The 26,339-nt window shown below is 42.7% G+C and overlaps 1 protein-coding gene across 1 annotated transcript in view; it reads right to left on the reverse strand.

Annotated features, from left to right (window-relative positions):
* MED27 (mediator complex subunit 27) overlaps positions 1-26,339 on the reverse strand; it is a 117,798-nt gene that overhangs the window by 39,290 nt on the left and 52,169 nt on the right. The window contains exon 4 of the mRNA XM_063315985.1: positions 10,220-10,313. Coding sequence (XP_063172055.1) covers positions 10,220-10,313 — 94 coding nt within the window. The remainder of the gene's footprint in view (positions 1-10,219; positions 10,314-26,339) is intronic.

A 26,339-nucleotide genomic window follows, 5' to 3' on the forward strand; every position in this document is an offset into this window, starting at 1 on the left:
CCAGTGAAAGGTCAGAATGCTTTTCTGCAGTGCAGCCTGCTTCAAAACCCCTTCCTGAAGATGTCTGCGTAGCCCCTCTGCCATGAATTTTAAGGATTTTATTCCTTCCCATCCACCTTTATTTAATTTACCCAAACTGCTAATTAAGTCAAATTATACCTCCTGTTTTGTCTCATTATTTTAACACTCTAACAATCTGATTATTTATTTTGCAAGGTTTAAAGTATGGTGTACAGGAGGCATTTACCCCTGGGGAAGAGGTTGTGAATCTGTTAAAATTAATAAATTTTTTTAGAAACAAATTTGCAGGTCTCATCAATCTGTAAAACTCATCCAGAGAAGTGTCTGACCTTTCCTTCCTTCCTTCCTTCCTTCCTTCCTTCCTTCCTTCCTTCCTTCCTTCCTTCCTTCCTTCCTTCCTTCCTTCCTTCCTTCCTTCCTTCCTTCCTTCCTTCGTTTTAATTATGGCATAAATAGTTAGAAGGAAGAAATACAGTACATGCCCGGCTCTAATATGGGAACATGTTTATCTCTGCACTTAGTTTTTCTAAAATAAGTTGCCCACTTGTATGTAAAACAGAAAACTATTTTGTTTGTCACAAACAGCTCCCCAAAGTGTTAGATCCCTAAGATGTTAAATCTCCAAAATGCTGGAAGAGATGCTGGTGGAAGGAAAATTTGGAAAAAAAAAAATTCCATTCACTGGAAGACCAGCCACTGCTTAAACAGCATAACAAAGGCAACATTTTTTTTAAAACACTGAGGCCGACTTCCCCCTATTAAATTTCAGTTACTTCTATCGATACTCTGATAGACACAGTACTTGGCTTTTTAATATCTAGCCTGTAGGATATGTGCCAACTCAACCTTGATGTAGAAAATTTTAATTCAAATCAATACGTGTACAAGGTCACTCTAAAATTCAATTAATATGAATGGGGGGAAAATGCCCCACATTTCTTTGAGCTGAAAATGGAAAGGCTGCACGTTAAACCAGCATGCAACCTTCTGTCTGTTATTGCTACATTCCTAGCTTGTTTTTAAATACTGTCATGCTAATGCTTGCTGTCAAGATCTAATGCTCCTGGCTGATTTTAAAGGACAAAAGGCCACATTGATATTATCCTTAAATACTTACTGACAAAAAATAAAAACAAAAAAAATCAACACAATGAAAATTCCCCAAGGAACTTGGAATTTGGGGGAAAAAAATCCTCTCTAAGCAAAGTTGCACTGTCATTTGAGTTAATGAGACAGGAATTGGAAAATACCTGGTGTGAATACTGATAAGTATAATGAAATAAAAGATGCAAGCAAGACAGATACAGAACTCACTTTTTTTAAATCTTATACTCCAACCTTAACATTTTAAAAGCCAGAATCATGTATTTAAACACAAGCCTTGCACAAAGATGGAAGGAAATTCATAATCTCTGCATCTGGCTGATTGTATGTTTTGAAGGATTTAAGACTCTGAAAATATTCCCACCTTATTTTTTTTTTAAAGGGCAAAAGCCAAGCATTCAATCCAGGCATTCTTGCTTTCCAAAGATTTCTCCAAAACTCGACTTACAAAGCTCTGGAGCAACAGGATCCAAAAAGTTGTACCTTTCAAAGTAATGAATGGTCGTTTTTGCAAAGTTGGGGAAGGCTGTTACAAACGCAATTACTGCCATCACATTTTGGGGCAATTAAATCTAAACATTAATTCTACCTTGCAACAAAGAAGTGATTTCCCCTGTATTTGACTGGCAACCCAGAAATTCCACTAGGTTGTCTCCAACTTTCCATATTATGAGTGTTTGACTGAATATTATTGACCACATAGATAAATTTTCTCCAGGAGGATCTGTCCCCAACCTGGTCCTTCAGGTCTTCCAACTCTGCACCCATCGCCACTGTAGGTGAGCCCATCCACCTTTCTGCTAGTTGTCCTCTTCTTCTAATTCCTTCCACCTTTCCCAGCATTAGAGCCTTACCCAGAAAGTTAGATCTTTGCACTGATTGATTATGCGTTATTAAGTTGGTGTCAGCTCTTAGCAATCACATACATGGTCCTTCAGATCTTCCAATGTTGCACCCATCATCACTGTAATTGAGTCCATCCACCTTGCTGTTGGTCATCCTCTTCTTCTTTCCTTTTTTTTTTTTAAATAAAATTTAAAATATTTTATATTATGAACAGCTGCCTAGATACTTGTTTCATAACCAGGATTCTCAAGGTCCTATGAAGTATTTATTTAATTATAGGAGAGAAAAGTGCATCCATAACAGCATTCTTGAACCCTTACTGTTGATCTGAATCGATGGAAAATCCAATTTAGCATGTCATTTAAATTCTGTTTAGTAAACAAATTGGGAAAAAAAAGCATGCCTTGTTAATTCCACGTGCTGAATAAATATCTGTGCTTTTTCCAATAGCTGAAAGTTGTTGAATTAAAAATCTTTGATTAACGGGAAGGGGAAATCAATGCAATGCATTTAGTCTGCCTATTGAATATAATGTTTATTATATTCAAAGAAACCCAAAGCTTTAGTCAGAAAATATTTCTATTGTGATATCTATAAATATTCCAACCAAGCCCACGTTTCACTATATTAGGTATCACCCTAATGGGGAGAAAAAATGAAGGCACTGAAAACTGTTGCAGTTCCGGAGAGCTCTAAATCTAACTAGTCTTCCTGAGACTACCAGCTCGATAAGTAAACTGAAACCCTGATTTTAGAGTTAATGGATAATGTGTCTATTCAATTACCCAGGATGAATCAGACTCATTGTGCGACTAACGAATGTTATGAAAAGAATGAGTTTTTAAATTGCGGGGAAAAAATCATTCCTTTCTTCATTCATTCATTCAAGAGATTTTTATGGCCGCCCAACTCACTCACGGTGACTAGATCAACCCAGGTCAACTAAATGCAACCAGGAACTGGTCAAAGGACAAAAAAAGGCAAACATCTCCTGGAAGCTATCCATGGTGCTGAAACCCAGTCTGCCATTACTTTCCTACAGGCATCCGACGTTCTCAGAAATGTAGAAGCAGAAAGAGAAAAATAATGAAATACTATAGCCACCAAACTGTAAACCAAAGGGTTTCAACCTCCTTAGATCTGTGGGCGTGAGGTGCGTGGTCCTTGTAATCTTAAAATCAGTAGCTCTCAATACAAGCCATGTAGGATATATGACAGCTCTTTACGAAGATTGGCACCAAACGCTCGCAAAGCCACGAATGAGTTGCCCCACTCAAAGTTTCCCTAGAAAGCATTTCGGTTTCCCTCCTGTCTCGCCCCCTCCCCTTTTTTTGTGATTATTGCCTAGTAAAATTCTCTTTTGTTTTCAGACTCTCACTCCCCTTTCACTCTGTTCCAGAAAGTGCCAGCCACTCGATCTTGAGTTGAACTCTTGTCTAAACATTCCTCTAACAGCATGCTGGGATGCAAGCCTCTCTCCCCTTCCTTTATTCTACAATGCTCTTAGCCTCTAATCTGTACACGGGTCTAAACTCTACTTCCCCCTTTACCTAACCCATGTCCAGGTGAGGCATCCAGATGCAATTAACTATTGCTTCTGGGTTGCTCCATCCTGACAGTGGGCATGGCTGACCTGTCAAGAGTAAACAAGCAAACAAGTTTGTCCATTCATGAAACGGTGGCCTTTGGAGACAACACAGACATGTTCTTCTGCCTGCAAAAGCATGCAGTTGCTCCCTATTTTCTGTAGCTCTGCCTCTTTGGGGATTGTTCCACTGGGCTGCAATCACTCCCATGTTTATCTTCAAAGCCTGCCGCAGCGGGATCCAAGGGCTTTCTGGAGAATAAAGATGACCAGGGTGCCTGGAGCCTTGCTTTGCAGCACAACAGCCTTCTTTAATCTTGTGCAAAAATTAAAAGTAGTCTTTAAACAGATGCACAAGGCGGAGTGGGGCAGGGAGGTTGGCAGGGAACAAGGGAGGTGCCTGCTAGAGAAACCCTGCCTGGGGCTATCTTTTAAAATCCAGCATTACAGTTGCCGCAATAGTACTCAGTTGCGATCATATGCAGAGACTGAATCCCCCTGTTGCAGATTGCCCTAGAAACTGGTTGCCTACACTGCCATTAAAGAGAAGTTTTTTTTCCCCCAGTTAGCTTAAACTTCTTCCTCTGAGGATCATACTGGTTGTTACTTGGCTAGTGAGATACACCTTGCTCTCATTCGCTTAGATCACAAACACTCAGAGTTATTTTAAACTTTGCCTGGCTACCCCAAAGAAGCCAACAGTTTAAATCTTGCAAAAGGAGCTGAGCTGCCAATGTTTTTCTTCCCTGTTATGCCCTGTTAATTGGCTGAAAACTGTATTTGTGCGGTAAACAGCCATGATAAAACCTTCGTCCTTCTTTCTAGTTATTTTTTTAATCATTCTCTCGGTAGCCACCTCCTTCCTCAGCTGCTGGTACCAACATTACACTTTGTTTTATCAAGCTCATTCTTCTCTAATGATGCCTATTTGTAAATAGCACGATAGGCTGCAATTAAGCCATTAGCGGCTAAACAAACAAACTTGCTAATTAGGCCCTTTTACAAGGGATTTTTTTAAAAAAATGGAGAGGCTGGAATTTACCTTTCATTAATCTAACTTAATTGCCATACCACCTGCTAGAAAGTCAACATAAATCAAGGGCTCTGAATGATTTCCTGATATTAAAAATGAGCTGTTGAGTTCTTCCTTTGCCACTCCCCTTGGCAACCAGCTGCAGATACTCCATACAAGAGGGCAAGCTGGCAAATGGACGCTAGCAGATAATTTTGCAGTGACTGTCACATTTATGCCACAGCCTCACTTCTAGTAGGAGTTAAAAAGGTCACATCCCTCTCAAGTTAAGTCAACTCCTAATACTTTCATGCATACCCATCCATATCCATGGAGTATGAAAGCGGTTTGCCATGGCTTTCTTCCAAGATAGTTTTGGATGGATCAATGCATCATCAGTGGGATATCAGGCATTTCAGTCAATGGACCTGATGCCACAGATAACCCTTCCCATCATTTGAGAAAAATGAAAAATCTGGCCCACATTTTTTACGCAATCTCGCTCCCTCTCTCCAAAACCTGTCAGATGCTCATCCCCAGTTGCTCCCTAACCCTTAAAGGCTTATAGGGTAGATGAAACACTATGAACATTTTGTTCCACAGTTGCTGACCAACTTTCTCCAGTGCTACATAAAGGAAGGAACATCAAAGTAATGCGTTCCATTACATGGGGTTGTGTTTCATAGCTACAGAAGTCTACCTACCACACAGAAGATCAGCTGTAGTGAATATTCCTTTGTCTCTGGAGTGTCTAAACATCTGGAAGTTTCCAACTATCTTAGAAGGAATGCCACAACATGTTCAAGTACATACAGCCTTACTTAAAGAAGCAAAGGGCTACACTGAAGTGACTGTTTGTCCCGTTCCCATTTAAAAAAATGCAACCCTTACTTGGATTGCAATGAAGAAAGGCACTGGGGTTCAAGGTGCCCTCAAAAGCTATGACAGGCTATGAATTAGAAGGCTACAGTTTGCCCATCCACTGATGATCCACAGCTGGAGAAGTCCTTTCAAAATACTGTTTGGATGCAAAGCACAAGCTATAGTTTGCCCATCTGGACATCGCAACTCTCCATGACTACAGAAAAGGCCATTCTTTTAGGATTAGGCAATTCACACGCTAAGGAATAGGAGGAAGTGGCATGCCCTTGGAATATCAGATTAGTCAGAGTTAATATTCCTTAGAATGATTTCTACAAATTGGAAGCAAGAACTACAGTGTCAGTTTTCTCCAACATATCTGTCCTAACACATCTGGAGGAAGTCAATAGAGAGAAAGCTTTTACAACTACCAACCATTCTGGGGGGGAAAGACCATGTATGTTTCCCCCCTCCCCCAAAAGAACAGTTTTACAAAGCCTGAAATTAAGTCGCAATAGAAGAAAAATATATGAAATGTGTTCCTGAATTGTAAGCAGCTGAGCAAGAACGAAACACTCAACTTTACAGTCAAGTTAGAAAAAGAGACCACACTTTGAACCAAGCGAGTGTAAAAATTATTTTAAGAGCGTGCTTAAAGTTACCACTTGCAGCGTTCTTTTGTTCAATAATTCTTCAGTTCTTTTAGTAACAGTCTGGTTTTTATACACATTTATAACACTAGCAAAAAATAAGAGAGGCTTTTATCCCACACGTACTTGGCAAGGGTGAAATAAAGGGTGACAATTCACCGATCACCACAGTAGAACCACCCTGGTTCACAAATGAATGGTACGCAATCTTCCCCCAACAGATGCCACCTTAGCCAAAAGAGTCCTAACTTCTACAACTGATTTATTGTACTTTCACACATCAAGACATTGATTCTGGATTATTTATTCTGCTCAATCCCTCCAACCTTCCAAGAAATGCGAGGGCGGGGGTGGAGCAAGAATAATTCAATACAAAACAAGAGTCATAATTTAAAAAGAAAGATTAAACAATAGCTCAACTCTGGTCATCTCAGGATCTGCCTAAAAAGAGGACATCTGCAGCTCTTCCAAACAGTATGCAGATTCAAAGACGATCATCTTTTGGAGCAAAGGTAGTAATAGGCACAGGTAACCTGGATGAGAGTTTCAGCCAAGACAAAATAGTGTCTTCCTTCAAGGCATGAATGTATACAGTTAGCAGAACTGCCAAATTTATAATCAAGTCGGCTCAGTTAACAATCCATGATATCAAAAAGACTGGGTTAACTTGCAAAGGTGATGCACTTAACTGAATGTACACTGCTGTGTATCCTGCACATCTGTTGTTGTTTATTCGTTTAGTCGCTTCCGACTCTTCGTGACTTCATGGACCAGCCCACGCCAGAGCTTCCTGTCGGTCGCCAACACCCCCAGCTCCCCCAGGGATGAGTCCGTCACCTCTAGAATAACATCCATCCACCTTGCCCTTGGTCGGCCCCTCTTCCTTTTGCCCTCCACTCTCCCTAGCATCAGCATCTTCTCCAGGGTGTCCTGTCTTCTCATGATGTGGCCAAAGTATTTCAGTTTTGCCTTTAATATTCCCTCAAGTGAGCAGTCTGGCTTTATTTCCTGGAGGATGGACTGGTTTGATCTTCGTGCAGTCCAAGGCACTCTCAGAATTTTCCTCCAACACCACAGTCCAAAAGCATCCATCTTCCTTCGCTCAGCCTTCCTTATGGTCCAGCTCTCGCAGCCATATGTTACTACGGGGAACACCATTGCTTTAACTATGCGGGCCTTTGTTGTTAGTGCACATCTGTACCCCTTTTATTTTGTCAACTGAAGGTTGTGTTCCTGCATTCTGGTGTTTGGGATATGGTTGATTGACTAATCGATAAACTTTAACTAATCAACATCATATTCTCTGGAATTTGGAGGTACAGACCCAGAGAACTTCAGAACCCCCTAGATGAAGCCCATAAATCTCATCAAAGTCAGTTGGATGAATGAGGACAAAGATGAGGGACTGGAACCAAACTTACAATGAGAGGCTGACTCTTGACTGCCTTGATTAGCCAAGCTGTTAATTAAGGCCGAGAAAACCTTGTCGGCAAGGAGAGGGAGCGGAAGAAGCCTTCATTCCAAATAAGGAGAAGATTTCTTTCTACAACTCTCTCATAGGAAGGCCTTGGCTCATTCTGGCCCGCCCAAGGTTCATTCAAGCAAGCACATCTCTGACCTTAATGAACCTTCTACAGTTTTAAACAGCTTATCTAGAAGACAAAGATCCCAACCAGCTACCCACCAAAATTTTCTTAAGCACCTCTGAAAATTGGTGTCCTAAAGCTGAAAATCAGCAGTATTTTCGTGCAAAAATAAAGGAAATGGTTGACTGACATTTCCATACTTCTCCTAAAGTAGATCCTTTCCATTTTGATGATTGTTCCACCTTAGAACATTTAAACATGGGGTTTGGACAAGATGGGGTTTCCTTACAGACCAGATTTTGGCAATCTGGGTATGCCCTGCAGATGAGGATTATACTTGCAAATAAAATATACATGTGTGGCTATCTACTCCCCAAACTGAGTCCAACAAAGCTGTAACAGAAAACCATTCTCTAACAAAAGGTGTAGTTCATAATCTATGGTGCATATGGATATTTTCACGTATTTGAAAAATGTTCTCCTAAAAGAAGGCAAGGGATTTCACGGCACATGACATGCCCAATTTATTTTTGGTCCAGGGCTAGCTGTTGGAGGACAATTCTGAGAGTACCTTGGACTGCAAGGAGATCAAACCAGTCCATCCTCCAGGAAACAAAACCAGACTGCTCACTTGAGGGAATGATATTCAAGGCAAAACTGAAATACTTTGGCCACATAAAGAGAAGACAGGACACCCTGGAGAAGATGCTGATGCTGGGGAGAGTGGAGGGCAAAAGGAAGAGGGGCCGACCAAGGGCAAGGTGGATGGATGACATTCTAGAGGTGATGGACCCGTCCCTGGGGGAGCTGGGGGTGTTGACGACCAACAGGAAGCTCTGGTGTGGGCTGGTCCATGAAGTCACGGAGAGTCGGAAGCGACTGAATGAATAAACAACAAAACAACCAGGGCTAGCTTGCAGTTTTCCACTGGATGAAAAGCAAGAAGCCATATTTGTCAGCAGGATCTATTTAAGAACCTAGAATGTAGGTCAAAGTTTGCCCTAGATCAGATCCTCCATTCTGGGGAGCAAAACGAGAAGACCCTGGTACTCTACCAGCAGAGGTGATCCAGCAATTTACCAGGAAGGAAAAGGTTCATATGCAACTACAGAAAATTCAGTTTTAAATTCACGGTAGATCCAGAATTGGCCCAAACTGTCTGATCCATCACATCAGAAGACTGAGCAACTTATAGTTTTTCTGATGTATTTGGTCTACAAGTTCCATCACACTGGTCATGAGATTTAGGGCTTATGGAGTTGAACAAGCCTCTTTAAAAGTTCACAGGTTGTCATCTTCAGCTCTCACGCTTACAAAGCTCAAGCCCTGGTTTCCCCAGCACAACCTTTGGCGGAAAAATCACTTTGCAAATACCTCTATCTATGTAGCCCCACAGTGAAGGAACATTGGAAGTCAGATCACATTTTATTTAACTTAAGAATTTATATGCTACCCTTCGATAAACAATATTTTCAGGGTGGCTTATAAATAAAATACAAAGGAAAATACATAATTAACCAACAATGAAATCCAAGGACATGAGAGAAAACATCAAGGGCAGAAGTGACACCCAAACATAATATTTAGGCATATTTTAGAGGGGAAAATATTTCAGTTTGATCTCTGACCATCTCAAATGGATCAACATTTCAAGGTGAATTCGGAGGTCACGTGGTTATTATAACATTTGAACCCCAGAGTTGATGGCTGAAGGGCTTTGAAATAGAAGCTGCCAACAGCATCGATGTGGTGGTGATGGACGGGAGGAACCAGGCCAAGGCAGAGGCTGTTGCTGTCCCCAAGTGACTGGACAGGTGCTCCTAAAAGGGCTATTTCAGAGGTGGGGAGAAGCCACGGGAAAATTTGGGGGAAACCCCTCTTTGGCAGAAGGATTTTTGTAGAATTTTTGCTCACACCAGTGAGAACCAGCATGGTTTTGGATAAGTGAGGGATCAGCAAGACTGTTCTTCAGCCTACTTAAGATTCTTCTGTCAATCTACCAGGTCAATGCATTGGGGCTTGGAGCAGGGAGCTTTCCTGCAAATTCCCTGGAGAAAAACATCAGATTACTTTTTATCTAAAGGTACTTAGATAAAGTACAATATATTTCTACGATGTAACTCTCTCTAAGACAGATCTGACTATTGTGCCAATGGTTTTCTTGGGAAAGGAAAAAAAAAGTTCTGTTTTCACATAGGACTGGCTGCATATCGAAACCTACGAATCAATGGGATTTGGGAAATGCAGAATTACTGTAAGTTTTCAGCTCTTTTACAATTTCTAATAATACTGTGTTCCAGGCAGTCTAGACATCTCCTGCCTATTACAAACATTCCTGAAAACTGCCTTAAGATGAAAATAGATAGATATAAATATGCGTTTATAGCTATTTATTTTAGACAAATAGCATATATTATTGTGATGCATATACAATACGCATCAGAAATATCCTTTCATAGTGATGGATATGGCTCCTTGTGCATTTCAAGGACCATTTTCAACAACACTAAGGTTTATAAACAGCAGCAGCAGCACCAACTCAGCTTTAACTTACCAGCAACATTGCAGAAGTCCCATTTGGCCTGGATAGGTGAATAGACATCTCGGGAAACATTCGGTCAATGCGGTTGATCACGTCATCAACATAGCTACAAAAACAACATACAGTGTTGTTACAGTGAGAGCAGTAACTAATGGTTACACTTTATTTATCGCATTTTTTCCACTGCCCATCTCGAAAAAACGATTATACGTAAACGAGAAAGTTGGCCAGAGTTCCATTCAGAATTGTTTTCGCCAGGAACTGCTCAGGAGGAGGACTTTGGCTCTTTCCGATGGCGGTGAAAAAGGGAACTACAAGTACCCAACGGGGCGATCCCCATCTGGAGCTCCAGCATTCAAGGTGGTATTCTTTCAAATAAAATGGCCCTGTAATGTGGTGGCAATTTACTTCCTAGCATGCCTTGCCTCAACATGCAGATTATTCAAACACATGTTTTGAGAACCTCAGCTGGAAGATCTTTCACCATCTGTCCCATCAGCAGAGACAGAATGTCAACTAAAAGATGTAAGTGAAAATAAGGATTTAGAAAGATTACGGAGTCGTCAGCTTGGAGCACAGTCCTCCAGGGGCAACGGAGCAAGAAAACACATACTGTTGCTAGCTACATTTTAGTCTTTATTTAAAGAACTATCCAGCTATCGTAACAAAATTCTAAGGGATTCACCCAGCCAGTTATTCCCTTCAAAGATGGAAAGACCCCAGGAGGGGTGGTTAGAGAGACCCACCAAACAATTACAAAACAACAACAACAACAGAAATTCAAGTTAATTAAAATCACAGCTAACAAGGGGAAGAAAGGTTTGGTAGCCACCCCCCCCCCACCCCCAGTTTTTGCCCAGGAAAAAGAAAGATATGAAGGGCTACTGCATTTAGATGGAAAATTTGATTTGGAAAGAACAGAATGTGTTGCTCAAGGCCCGCATTCGACTAGATGTGGGTTTGCTGAAAGTACCGACTCATCTGTGCAGAAAGATCCCTAATCCTTCATAGGGACAACAGTGTAACACCGCATATACAGCAGCCCCTGCATCCCTAAATTGATTGCAGAAAAGCAACACATTTTCTACATTGATGGTTCTCAGTTCTACACTGGACAGATGGCTCCCTTCTCAAGCCTGACCTGTTTTAAAAACTGGACCTCATCCAGCGATCTAGTGTTAGCGTTAAGTTTAGCAGCCCAGGCGCCGTTGAAAGCGCATTTCTCCCACACAGTTTGTAAGATACATGCTGTTCATTTTTTAACTCTGTGCATGGAGCTCAGAAGCATCCCCCCCCCAAAAAAACCACACACAATAATATAAACTCAAATCTTTATTTTTCAAAAAGGTAGAGAAAAAGGCAGAGAAGGGGAAAACTGATGTGGGGGGACCATCAGCTCTCATCCTCCCCCTCTTGAGCAATTCTTCGTTAATTAAGAGAACAAGAGCATGGTACTTGGAATGCAACCAGGATATTTGGCAGAGAATGACAATTATTTAAAAACACGTATTCTGGTGTATCTGTGTCTATCTATCTAGCCATTGTATTCCTTGGGCCCAAAGAATGCTTGCAATTATTTTTCACCCCCAACTCTATTCCCAAAATTGAGAACACAAGAACCTTGAAAGGAAGACCAGATACATTCGGGGCCAAATTTGCTCAGCTCAGAACCCTAACTTGGCCCTTGGAGAAGGCAGATTTTTTTTTTCATTCTTTGCGGAGAATCGGTTAGAATTAAACAGCTTGGGATGACCAGACGTGATTCTTGCGTTTAGCCAAGTAATAGTCAGGTTACTGATTTCCCAAAACAGAGGAGACAGAGGTGTTAACACGAGCACCTCCTTTTAAAAATGGACCACCAAACGGTCATGATTCTAGTTGGGTAGACAGATGAGCTTATTCATCTTGGGGTAAAAAAACAAATGTTTGTCCAATCCTTGCTTGTTCAACAAGCACAGACAGGTTGTATGTGTGCCTCTATTTTTCTCCAGTGGGAAGAATTAGCAGTATTTATAAAGCAGCTATCCCCACTACCTCCTGCGAAAAGTTTGTCCTTAGAGAATTGAGTGAGTCAACCCGATTGTCACATGCCATACCCTGCTCCAAAGCTGGGATGAGCCAAGAACGTTCTGGCTCACCTGCACCTGAAGCATCACTCTCAATTGTGGCTTCCCTTTAAAAAATGAGATGTCTATTTGTTTTCCCCCAGCAACACCTTCCAGCATTGTGCCTCCCTTCTCCAAGTTTGGTTTGTGTTCGCCAGGGTAAAACAAGTCTGGAACTGAGTGGGGGAAGAGGGGCAGACATTTTTGGTGGAAGCTGGCATGTGAAAGATCATCTAAAGGCAAGTGTGGTCTGGACCAAATCATTGTCATGAAAGTGGCAAGACTTATCTCTACAGAAGGAAATCTAATGATGGAATTCCATGAATGCAAAGGTGAATGAGGGATGGATTTCTCAGAAGACCATCAAGGAAACCCAACCAGACTGGCATATAGCTGACTTGTAAGCTCCCTGCAATGAAGAATCCAAGTCTCCAATATCTGTAATGAAATAATGTTAAGATAATTGGGGATGGAGAGAAGAACTGGGTACCCGACCTTCAGAAAACTGCTTTGAAGAAGGTCCCATGTTTATTAGTAGGGGACCCTTGGGTAAAGGTTTTAGGGTAAAGCTTAGGGCTACCCCTACAATTTCATGGGACTTTACTGCCATGTGAAAATTCGTTGAGCTGGCCCACCTTGGCATACCCTCAAGATGCATCAGATGACAATGTCTCTCATCTTCAGCCAACATGTAATGAGGATATCTATCACTGGAGTGCACCCAGTTGGGAAATGCTGGCCTAGCTAGCCATACACTTGATAGACACAATGAAATAGTCCAAAAATACTTGGATCCCAAATGCTTTTCCATTCATCACAAAGGGTACTCACGTTATTGCTCAGGTAAGGTAGGTGGAGGGGGAAAACAGAGATCTCAGACATCAAACGAAGAAGGGGATATTCAGTTTAGAGAAAATATTATGCAGGACATTAAATTGAGATATTGACCTGCAAAGCTAACCTACCCTAATTTGCTCAGAGGTAAATGATTAGTTAGGTAGATTTTCTCTGTAGAGTTTGAACACACAGGCCCCATTCGAAGGCCCTCCCTAATTTATTCCAAAATAGTGGAAAACAAAAACATCCAATCTGGCTGAATGACAGCACCATGGAACAGGCCCCAGGGACTGCACAGTCCTTCATACTATTTTCTTAAAGGTAGAAAAACAAAACTAGTCTCTCTGAACTTATAAAAACAAAGGTGTCCGATTTTAAGCACTTTCACTAAGCGACTGTTACGCATTTTGTTGAAGACTATTTTTTTCTGACAAACAGCTAAAAAAAAAACCTAAACAAGTTACTTGTAGAGATGAAGGCATCACAAGACTTCTAAATCTGGTCACATAACAAATGACAAAATTATCTCTTTTGGGTTTTTCAAACTGTTTGATCTCCTCCCCCACCCTCCAATATACAAGTCTTAATTATAGAAAGCCTTTATGCTGTTCAACTCTTCCAACTGTTTATGGTAAAGGGGAGCGGGGTGTATAAGGGAAGCATGGTCTTCTGAAAATGTTCCAGTAGAATATGATAAAAAAACTATTTATTTCACTAAAGCAGGTGTCTTTTATTTAAGCAATTTCTCCCTGGCTTTTCAAGATAGCCAAGTTGCATGGCCAACATTTAAATAGCAAATCACTGCAGATCAGTCCAATTCTCTATCGGAAAATAAAACAAAGGGGCAGAGTTTGAGCTACCCACTAGGACCAGCTCAATAGATAACGTGTGATTCAGGATGCTATGAAAACTTGGCCTTTCAGTTCTGTGAGTTGTTTGATTTCAAGTTACTATGGATGGCTTTACTGTGGATGTTTTAATATTTAATGTTGCAATTACTATAGCAGTTGCTATTTAATATTTATTGTGGACTGGGGTCTGTTTCACACGCTTCGCTGCAACAGATTTCTTAATTATTACAATCGTCACGAGCTGCTGCAAGTCTGTTTGGTTCGGCGATGTAACAATTAATTAATTAAACTCGGCCATTTTGTAAGGTCCGCATAGTTACAGCAATGGTGTTCCCTGTAGTAAATATGGCTGCGAGAGCTGGACCATAAGGAAGGCTGAGAGAAGGAAGATCGATGCTTTGGAACTGTGGTGTTGGAGGAAAATTCTGAGAGTGCCTTGGACTGCAAGAAGGTCAAACCAGTCCATCCTCCAGGAAATAAAGCCAGACTGCTCACTTGAGGGAATGATATTAAAGGCAAAACTGAAATACTTTGGCCACATAATGAGAAGACAAGACACCCTGGAGAAGATGCTGATGTTAGGGAGAGTGGAAGGCAAAAGGAAGAGGGGCCGACCAAGGGCAAGATGGATGGATGATATTCTAGAGGTGACGGACTCGTCCCTGGGGGAGCTGGGGGTGTTGACGACTGACAGGAAGCTCTGGCGTGGGCTGGTCCATGAAGCCACGAAGAGTCGGAAGCGACTAAATGAATAAACAACAATTTTGTAATATAACTTTACATGTTTGGGGCATGGTCTGTTATATGAACATTCTCACTGTCCTCTGTTAAGATGGTCTTAGAGTTTAACATGTACATAAATCCAGCCAAAGAACATATCACGCCTGCAACGAGCTTAATGCCCCTATAATTTATTTATTTTTAAGTCAAATGTCACTGCAACCATGAGTCAAAAGGAAGCATGAATCTGCTCTGCAGCCATTACTGGAAACTCATCTGAGCGTGCAAAACATTTTCAGCGCATTGACTGAAAACTGACACTAATTCCTTCAGAAAAAGAACTTGAAAAGAAACATGTCCAATCCTGGACTGTCAACTCTAAGTGGTAATGGGATTTTAGGAAAACAGACTTATCAGGCTGAGATTCATGGTATATTAAATTGCCTGTTTCTTGAAGTAGGCTGTGTTTAGAGTTAACACTATATTTTTGGCAGCGGTCACTCAAGTCACCTCTGAAAACAGGGGGAAAAGGCAATTAATAAACATTTTAGCTCCGTCCTTTAGAAAGTATCCATGTGGCAGGCAGTTGGATCTTTGCCTTGAATGGATTAGAGGACAAGTATTGGTAGAGGGTTATTTTAAACATATTGCCAAAGCCTCATATAAGGCTCTACTTGTAAACCTAACCTCAAATCCAATGTCAACTCAGGCTAAGATAAATGAGAGAGCCAGCTTGGTGTAGTGGTTCAGGCGTCAGGCTAGAAACTGGGAGACTGTGAGTTCTAGTCCAGCTGGGTGTCCTTGGGCCAGTCCCTCTCGTTCAGCCCTAGGAAGGAGGCAATGGCAAGCCACTTCCGAACACTTGCCAAGAAAACTGCAGGGACTTGTCCAGGCAGTTGCCAGGAGTCAAATGGAGTCGAGTCAACACTGACTTGAAGGCACACACATGCACACATTCCAGGTATGGTCTGACCAATGCAGCATAGAACAGAATTAATACTGTCCGTGATCTCAGGATGATACTTTTGTTATATGCTCATATGTTCAGGCCTTGCATTTTGGCTAAAATTTCAGAGGTGATTCTCACAGCAGCTTAGAAATAAGTAAAAGCTTCCCCACTATGCCCATGAAGCCACCAAGAGTGGAGCTTGATTTGAGTCTACCTCTCATGCATGCAATCTTTTTATTCAGTTATTAGTTGGCTGTGAGTGTGCAAGGCTCTCGTGTTTCCACCCTCACCACAGTGCCACCTCCTTTCCATGGCTACCTTGAATCACAGTAAGAGATCATATTTCGGTAGCACAAGCATTTAATTCATACATCCGGAACTTCTTCTAGCTGTGGTTGATGAAGGAATTGAATGAATCTGTATTATGCTCCTAGACAGCACAAGGACAAAGTCAGGGATAAGCAGAATATATATAATGCTGTCTTGACTTTGGCTACCAGTTCAAACAATGGCTTACAAACTGCTCTGATTACAACAGGAATCCCGCTTTAACGTTACAAAATGCAAGCACTGCTTTCAACGTAACACAGCTTTCAGTTTTATACCAGCTTTAAACCTAGTATAAATGTGGGGACAGGAGGAGAGCAAACGGAGCAAATACGGGGGCCCACAGCTCACTGTCTGATTAGCCACAATTAGAAAATCAGTAACATTAAAGTGAACTTGGTATTGGTTGATCAGATTGCTCAAGGACTGGATTTTAACACTGATGAGGATTTCGCTTGATTTAAACATAGGACTACTTAATGGTGGCGGGAAGGATTCTCATCTGCCGTGACCCTTTCAGACAGATCGGATTAGTAGGGAAAGGAATCCTGCTGACAGGTGAATTCAGACCATGTTTTAGCAGTTTGGCACTTGAACAAAGAAGAGTTTAAGAAAAGCCCAGCTAATTCAGTAGACTGCAACCGAGAGAGCTACAAGAAAGAATACCCATTAAGCCTGCCCTTACCTTCTCTCCATAGCATTCCACGTTCATGTTGGAATACAGCACCCATAATCCCCCAGCTGTCTGGCAAAAAGGGCAACCCTGCTGGGCATGTGTAAGCTGTAGGCTGGTATAGCTGACACACCCCAAAGGCTGGCTCAGCCCCTTGGCAGATGTCCCCTTATCTTCAAAAGCCACTTGTTGTGCGAAGATGGTAGCCAGCATCTCCCTTATGGGAAGGGCTCAGCCTTATTTACCTATTTATGAGGCTTAGATGGCCATCCATCTTATGTGGCATAACTCTGGGTGGCTCACACCAACAGCAATAAACATTAAAAAAAAATCACAGAAACCTTGCTGTCTTGGGGAGACAGAGGACTATGCCTTTGGAGCCATCTGTTCCGTGTCTGGCCACTGACTCTCCCTGAATCCTCTTCAGTATGATGAGGCAAGCTCCTTCCTTAGTTTGGGGTCAACTTAATTGACCCTGCTATCTAAATACAAACACTGTTTTATGAGGTTCCTCTTAGTTCAGCAGTGATGCTCGGCACCATATCTGAGCAACGTCCAATGAAGCAGAACGAGGAGACAGGGAGCATGCGAGTCCAGCAGTTACTCAACTGTCTGCACTTGGGCCATGCCAACTTCCAAACCTTCCCGAGCCTTCTTCCAGCCTTGAATTAAGCTAGGAATCACCACCTAATGATCTCTGCCCAGTTTTAGGAATCCAGGGCTGAGGGAAGGCTAGATTCCTCAAATTTGCCTGGCTGGAAGTAGCATAGTCAGCCAATAATTTATATCAAGTGGGAAGGCTACTGCTAATGAGAGCCATTTGCCACAGTCTTAAAGGTACCAGTAGTAGAGCCGTGACCTCCTGGTCCTGCAACGAGGTAAAGGGTGGAAGCCTGAAGAGTTCCAATAAGGACACAACTGGTTGCATAGTACCTCCTACTAGTAAAGGTAAAGGTTTCCCTTGACATTAAGTCCAGTCGTGTCCGACTCTAGGGGGCGGTGCTCATCTCCGTTTCAAAGCCGAAGAGCCGGCGTTTGTCCAAAGACACTTCCTCCGTGGTCATGTGGCCAGCATGACTACACGGAACGCCATTACCTGCCCGCCGAAGCGGTACCTATTAATCTGCTCACATTGGCATGTTTTCGAACTGCTAGGTTGGCAGGAGCTGGGACTAGCAGCGGGAGCTCACCCCATCACACGGATTCGAACCGCCGACCTTCTGATCGGCAAGCTCAGCAGCTCAGCGGTTTAACGCACAGAACCACTGCATCCCCACCTCCTACTAATCAGTAGCTAATATAACAACCAGGTAAAGGGTGTAATGATGGGTGCTATTGATTCTATAGGCCACTGACTATATCATGGACAGCAAAGTAGCACACGTAAGACAGATTCAATTGCTGAGTCTTCAGCCTTTCACTCTGTGCCAAAGCTTGGATCCACTCAGAAGTTGGCGAGGGTTCTGCTTTTCAGCCTCTCCAAGCCAACGCAGAGCTAGAGGAATGGACACCTTCTCATTCCCAGAGAACTTTAGGGGAGGTCTTTTTAATTTCCACCCAGCTTGGGGAAAGAATACTTCTAATTAAATTCTCATTAAGCCCAACTGCTGAAGAACTTGGAGGAGGACAAGGGCATCTGTGGTGAACACCTGAGCGGTTTTCCCATGACCCAGGTGGGTGAGGTTTTCCACCGCATGCTCCCCAGGGTCTGGGAAGCCCTAAGGCAACTTGTAGGAAAGTAGGAATTCCAGGACACAAAAATCAGGAGTAATTGCATCAAGGTTAATAAAAGGACGTATAATTAATAGCCTTTTACGTGCAATCCGATTAGAGTGAAAAATGGTATAACAATCCAAAGCGATGTATGGCTAATTGGACAGAATCGCCCAATTAGCCGTATATTGCTTTAGATTGTTGTACCATTTTGTTGTACCACACCAGCAGCGACTCTGATGCCTCCCAAGAGGGAAATTGGAAGAATGGGGATGGAGAGGATGGTTTTGTCAAGGCTGTCATCAATCATTTGTACTTCACGGCATTTGCTAGGCTGGCTTCAATTCAAGATCTTCAGAATTGGCAGCAAGAACATACCTGGGCCGTTACTATCCTCTTATTAAAAACCTGGGTAAATGGTAAATAATGAACCTTGAAATACTTGTGTTCCTGCACTCAGAATATAAAAGAAGAATGATAAGGCTATCGGGGGAAAGAGAAGATTTGCTTATTACACCAGCTAGGGACAAAACAGCAGTCATCAAAACCAAGGCAGGCAGGAATCAAATTGAGGAGAATGAGGCTGCCTGGATAAAGCAAGATTTGAGAAAAGGGAAATGCAGCCACGCTTGGGAACTGGCTTAGAATGGTTCTCTAAAATGTTAATATTGTTTCCCAATTTCCTGCCAAACTAAAATATCCAAGTACAGTCTGCAAATCCACCCCACAACCTGCCACCTCAAAAAATGTTCTAGTGCTCATGGATGCTTGACAGAAAGAGCTCTCCGGTCTCCAAGATTCTCTTACTTGCATGTGGGGAGATTAACATCAACACCAGCATCAGCACTAACCAAGACTCGGGAGTCAGTTGCACATTGTTCCTATGTTTACCTGCTTCCCAAGACTTGGGAAGTCCTGTAATCACCAGGATAGATTAGCTATGGCAGGAAACACAGTTCAGGTGACATGGCATAATGGTGTGTGGGAATGACCTTGGGAGACAGGAGGAAGACCACAGACTGGGCAACAGTCAGATAACAGGCAGCTGAGCCCATAGAAGGAAAAGGGGTGTGGGAAGCATCTCAGAAGGGACCCTCCCTAGTTTCTTGGGCTGTAAAGGCGAGGCGGGGGGGAAGATGTACTTTCAGACTTGAAAGATTCTGTTAATGTCACCTTAGAGCTAGTATTTCTGGGCGTGCTTGTTGTCTGGACTACCTCGCAAGGCTGATGTGTGTGAACCTAGTCCTAGTTTAGCTTTGAGAAGAGAAGACCCAGACGAGATATTACAGCACTCTTCCAGTGCCAGCAAGGGGTATAATTTATTTAGATAAAGAACGTGGGAAATATATTCAGAGCCCATGCACTGATGACGGCAACTCATGTTCCATCCTCTAGGGATGTAATGGTATGTGGGAATGACCTTGGGAGACAGGGCAAAGAGACGCTGCCCAGGGAATGGTCTGATAAGAGGCAGCTGAGCCCACAGAAGGAAAAAGGGTGTGGGAAGCATCTCAAAAGGGACCCTCCCTAGTTTCTTGGACTGTAAGGGCGAGGGGAGAGAGATGTACTTTCAGCCTTGCAAGATTGATGTCAGCCTTGCAAGGTAATCAAGACAAGAAGCACACCCAGAAGTACTAGCTCTAACTTTACAATAACCTTTATTGCAAGGTTATATTAACAGAATCTTGCAAGTCCATAGGAAGGCTAAAACTACTTTTATTGAGATTGGTTACAATAACGGCATCTTTCAAGTCTGATTGTGCTGGACCTCCCCCTTCTTATACCCATGTGAATTAGGGAGGTGTCTATATGAACAGCTTCAGAGTGTTATCCCGTTTCTCTGGACTTAGAAAAATGTTTCGCCCCCCTGTGGCCTAAGCAATGGTTCCTGCATATCTCTGCCAAGGTCATCTTCCTTACACTCCGTAGGGCAAGTGCAGCAAACAAAAAGTTGTTTGAAGGTAATGGGGGGACAGATTGAAGAAGCCTGACACCAGTGCTACAAAGCAGGCAAAGCAGAATTTCCGCTGGTTCTTACAGGAAGAAAACTGGGCCTGGCAATTTGGGAGGAACTAATTCCAAGGATAGGATGCCACAAATGAAAAGCTCTTACTGATAGCAAAAGGTGGAAGTGGGGAGAGAGACACACGCACACACATCTTTGGGGGGAGACACACACACACACACATCAAACCAGGGTCTCCAAAATCTCAAATAGTGACATTTCAGTATCTTGACCTTGTGTGGTCTTTGTATGTTAGCATACACACAGACACAGACACCCCCACCCCAACAAATAGATGCTAGTCAAGTAACTTGGATGAAAAAATGCTGACCAGTATCTCTGTGTTGGATAAAACTAACAAGCCAAGCCAAATCACCCATTTTCTGCCAGTGGCCAGCTGCAAAGAAAATGACAGAGGAAGACCCTTTTCTTCAAAACAGATGCACAAAGAATTTGAGCTGGCAGTTTAATTTCAAAAGTAACTAGCTGAACTGGCATCCAGCACTGACATTCCTTGTCTGAATAATGCCGGCTGCTCTTGTTTAAAATGTACGCGGACAATTAAAACGTTACTTAACTTTCCATTAAGTAACTTTAAAGATAAATCCATAGGGACTCTATCACAGTTTGAAGCAGTCCTTTGCTGAAGCCACGTCAACCATCTGTTAATCGATATGGCAGAAAAGTAAAGCCATACTTTTCTGATTTTTCACAAGCTTTTTCACAAATTGTAACCAAAACGCTAGCAGGCTGTAACCTTTAAAAGAGGGGAAATCTCCCAAGAATGCAAAACAGTGTTAGCAGCTTAAAAGGGTTAGAGCTCCTGCTATCGATTGCAAAATCATTTTCTGAGAAACTGACAATTTATCGTCTTTGTGTGTAGGATGTCTGTGTCTTTCCGTGGAAACCAGTATGAGAGATAAAAGGCAGAAGAAAATGCTGTTGCAAACACATGTTGACTGCTGAGTTTTGAAAGTCCTGTTTTCCATTCAATACAGGTGGTCCTTGCTTAATGACCATAACTGGGACCAGAATTTTGGTTGCTAAGTGAAACAGTCATTAAGCGAATCTGACCTAATTTCACACTTTTGTGGCGGTTGTTAAGCGAATCACCATGGGTGTTAAGCAAATCACATAGTCGTTAAGCGAATCATGCAGTTCCCATTTAATTTTGCTTGCCAGAAGCCAGCCAGGAAGATCAAATGGCGATCACATGACCATGGGACGCTGCAGTGGTCATAAATGCAAACCAGTTGCCAAGCACCCAAACCATGATCACGTGACCGTGGGGATGCTGCAACGGTCGTAAGTGTGAGGTCCAGTCATACGTTTTTTTTTCAGCACTGTCGTAAGTCTGAACCATCACTAAATGAATGGTTATTAAGTAAGGACTACCTGTAAAAGTGTCTGAATATTATCTTACTAAGATGGGCATTAGGGCTGTGCAGTGGTTCAAATCCACTTCTGAAAAGGGCTGCAGGCCAAACAGCAATCCTAAAGCGGCAGCTTTAATGAGCCAACAACAGATGCAACATTGTTGTTCTGGTATGCTCCTAAGAAACTTTGCAGAATCGAATCCATACATCTGCACAGCCTCAATGGACAACTGGACATCACACACTGTGTGCCAAGTATCCTCAATGAAGTAGTGTTCTTCAATCATGGTGGGATAAAGCCCAGATTTCCCAGGTACAATACCTGCCACCAGGAATTCTGGGAGCTGTCTCACCACGATTGGAGGAGAGCAAGTTGGGAAATCTGTTTCAGTGCAGGTCAAATTGCTCAGTACAGCAATGAACACACATGTCTGGTATTGCAGGAGATGGTTTTGTATCTTCCATTCTGCTGGCCACTTGATAACTTTAAAAAAAGGTCCCTATAGAAATGCCGCTCCTTTTCCTCATCATTCCACATATAACCACTCTTCTCATTTTTCAAGAAAAGAATCCCTTCTTTTAAAAAATGCCACTTTGATGCCTTGCAGCAGCTATCCACTCCTGGTTATCAATCATAAAGAAGAACCCGAGGAGAATTTCAGTAAGGTCAACCGTTTATCCATCTCATCTTTTGCTCGCTTCACCTTCTAGCAAATTGGGATCAACGTGCAATGGAATGCCAAAATGTTAAAAGGGGAGGAACGGATTTTAAATGCCCTGCACCCTACAGAGAAAGAAGGGATTTAAGCCTACTAAAGTATCATTGGATAATGAAGTTTGCCCCAACCTGGCACCATCGTTCTGGAAGCTGTAGGACATCTAGTAGGCACCAAGCTGGAGAAGGGGATGTCACTGATGGGTGCAACAGACTGAGGAAAATGGTACCTTCTTCACAGCTTCCCAGGCATAGTAACAAATGTGATAGAAAAAACCTACGTGGTTCTTCCACCTCCTTCCCTACCACAGTCCTAAGCTTTTCCCAACTTCCGTATCCAACTTCTCTTTCAGGACCATTCCCTGTCCCCTTTGTCTCCTTCCCAGTGTGAGATTTGACACAAGCGCTCAGAGATTAAAAATGTCTCCTCCACCAGAGCCTAACCACTCAACTCAAAAGACGCCATTAGTACATTTGCAATTCCAAAAGGTTCTATTAAGACAAAAAGACTCAGCTCTCCAGATGAATGATTTTGTTCCTGAGAAATCGCTGATACAGCTGGAGCTGCCAGCCAGACAATTTTATAAGTAATAATTCAGAGACATATTTGCCCACCCAAAATAAATAAAAGCTTTCATAGTAATATGTCCTGAGACCGTAAGAGTTGAATGAGAATCTGTCTTATGACAAAGCTTGTAGAGAGGGACAGAATGTAAATAGTCAACAAAGATATAATGTCCTTGTGGTTGTCTGGGGAATTCTGACCCGAATTATCCCAAGGATTGTCTTGGAAAAGGAGTGAAATAGATGCCTAGTTACTCTAGAAATATTCTCTAACCCATTCTCACGAGCTCACGTACCTATTATCAGTAGCTACTGCTACTGGTTGTACGCGCAATGGAATGCAAACGATCAGTTACGAGGCGATAAATTACATCTCTAACCACTCAAAGCACTGAATCCAAAGTACGTTGCAAATTGGGCTAGGCAGCTTGGCAGAACTTCCCTGAACCCAGAGAGTCGTTCAACCAAGCCATTACCCTAACGAACACGCACAAACTGTTTAAGACGGCAGTTAGAATTCAGCAGTACAACATGGCTTGGCTGATACAAATGCGGCTGATATTACAGGCAGGTGCCATGGCTTATTTAATGCATCCCCTGCAGAAAATTATGTAGTAATGATTTTGAAGCCTCGGATTTCAGTGCTCGTTGCTGAGGGTCCAAAATACCTTTCCTTAAAAGAAGAGCAAAGTGCATGAGCTTGCAATAGCAATGAAGATCTCCAGGGATCTCCAGACCTTACTCGGTCAAGATTTGGCCCTTATTGGGGCATGGACATTGCTATAGCTATCTTAAACTCGGGTGGGCAACCTTGACTGCCTGCTGAACTGCTTCCAATCACTAACAGTTGGCAGCATAGTTTCCTGACATTTTGAGGGAGTCGACATAAATTGCAGGAGAAACTAAAACAGGTTTAAATATCCTCAACTATTGTCTTCGAACCTGGCAAAAATGGAAAATGTTGGCTTTGTTACACCAGTAATTTGGCTGTGTGGTTGTCTAATTGCCCTGCCACTGCACTTCGTTGCCCATTTCTTTCCTTCCTAGCAATGGGTTAGCTTCATCAAGACTTCTCACTGCTTTTAATACTATCAACCATGGTATCCTTCTGCATCCTTCTACAACCCAAGCAGCCCCAGTCAAGGGTGATTTTTGCAGAGTTGGGCCACTTCCATTCAGTTTCCGAAGCCAGTTCACCCCCAATGTGCAACCAACGATTATATCCCTGCGTTTCGATAACCATCCTCTTGTTAACATCTCTGGAGTCTATTAGACATGTAGGAAGGGAGGGAAAAAGTTACTGAAAGTTTGTTCTTTCAAGCTTTAATGGCAATGCTGGGAAACATCTAAAACTGCAATCAAGTTGGCGGGGGGGAGTTACAATTAGACTTGTGGCTGGTTCTGTCAAGGTGATGTTCTTATTTTGAGTTGGAGGTGGGGGACGCAGCACCAGGATCAGCACTTCTGTTGGCTTTTCCACCTCTGTTTTAGCTTGCCGGATACTAAGCCCTGGATGTAGCCCGTAGCAGACAAGCTGAATGGTGATTTAGAGACTTGGGTCGGACCCAGACTGAGAGGCTCCATCCAGGCTTGCTGTCTCAAGATTGTGCTTGCACTCTGCCTTTTTGCTCCTGAAATTGTACCTACAGGCAAAATGGCAAGGCACACAGAATCATACATCACAGAGCACTTATCAGGAAGAATCCTGACAGTGAGTAGATCACCTTCCCAGTAAGAGACTTTAAAACACGAGGCGGAAGGAGAGATTCCCTGCCTGTCCCTAATGTTCCATGAATTTTGAATGCTTCCTGGATAGGAGAAAATAGCAACTTTCCTTGAAAAATCATTCCTACTGTTCATGCTCGGATCTCACCCAGGACGCACCGCCACTTGCTTGGAACCGCCCTACAACGCAATGGTGGAAAGCCCCAATTCTTCCCCACCTCCTCCTCCTGCCTTTTAACCCACCCTTTCCACAACAGTGAAATATTCTATCTGGCCTCTGGCCAACTGCCCTGGAATTTAGAGCATTTTGCTGACAATCCCAGGCAGATGGATCTAAGACAGAAATCCTCTTTAATCCATGGAGCCAGATGCCAGGAAAACCAACCCATCCCCACCAGCCCATTCTTTATAAGACGATCCCAGCAAGATCCAACGGGGCCACTAAAGGCCTCGTTTGTACCCCAAACAAAGGAACAAGATCTCTGAAGGCAACGAGGAATGCCAGTTCCTGCAAGCAGGAAGTGGAATTGAGGACATGGATTGTCCTCACCTAATACTTGGCCTAGAAGAACACAATGCAATTCTCTAAGGAATCCCCTTCTCCCACAAATACAGTCCATCATCTTAGAAGCCACCTATTCATGTTTAATAAAACACGACACTGTGGTATTTTCATCGCGGAAGTAAAGGCCTGTCTCACACCACCTTTTTTCAAATATCTTTCTCCTGCTTTCTACTGGGTACAGCTATTCTCTGCATTTCTTTCCTCTTGTGTTCTTTCCTTTTTCCGTGGTCCTCAATTAGCCATCCATAAACCCTTTCTACTTTCAGCAGCCTCATACTACCCATCCTCCCTTCCCTGTCCTTCATGAACGACGGACCCCATTTTTCTGTCAATTCACGCCGGCACACACATTGAGTACCCCACCATTTATCCGGGCACTGCATTAGTAAGGTTATTTATTGCAACAAAAATACTTATTCTATAAGTGATTTTCCCCCCCGTCCCTCTCCTCGCCCCCATCTGGCTAACGACAAATCTCTTTTAGCGGAGACACCATAAGCTGCCGCTACTGTTGCAGATTCCTCAGCCATCAATCTCGATCGACCAGTTCCAGCTCTTGGGGTGGGGGAATGCATTTCTAAGGAAATGTGCAGCAGCTCAATACGTGAACAGAAGTGTCAAAACGGAATCTGAAGACAGCCGAAGACAGTTTGCGCGGTAGAGTAAGATAAAGAGGAGGGAATGTGGAAGGTGTGACTTTCTCTTCAAATGCCTGACACAACAGAACACAACTTAATTCTACAAGGAATCATTGTCTGATCAATGATAGACATTTGGCTTCTCCTAAAGAGGTGAAACATTTACATACCAATCTGCAAGATCAGACAAACAGAACCTCAGAAAGCAAAAGAAAGTTGAGCTGGAGTGGGAAAAAAAGAAAAAAAGCCACAATATCACAGATATATCATTGCCGGGCTGAGTACAGGAGAGCAGTGCAGTCAAAGGAACGGCTACAAAATGCATCTCTTTTGTATGGGTTGGCAGTCGCCTCACATTTTAAACTAATG

Source organism: Candoia aspera, chromosome 16 (assembly GCF_035149785.1).
Source record: "Candoia aspera isolate rCanAsp1 chromosome 16, rCanAsp1.hap2, whole genome shotgun sequence".
NCBI classification, from domain to species: domain Eukaryota; kingdom Metazoa; phylum Chordata; class Lepidosauria; order Squamata; family Boidae; genus Candoia; species Candoia aspera.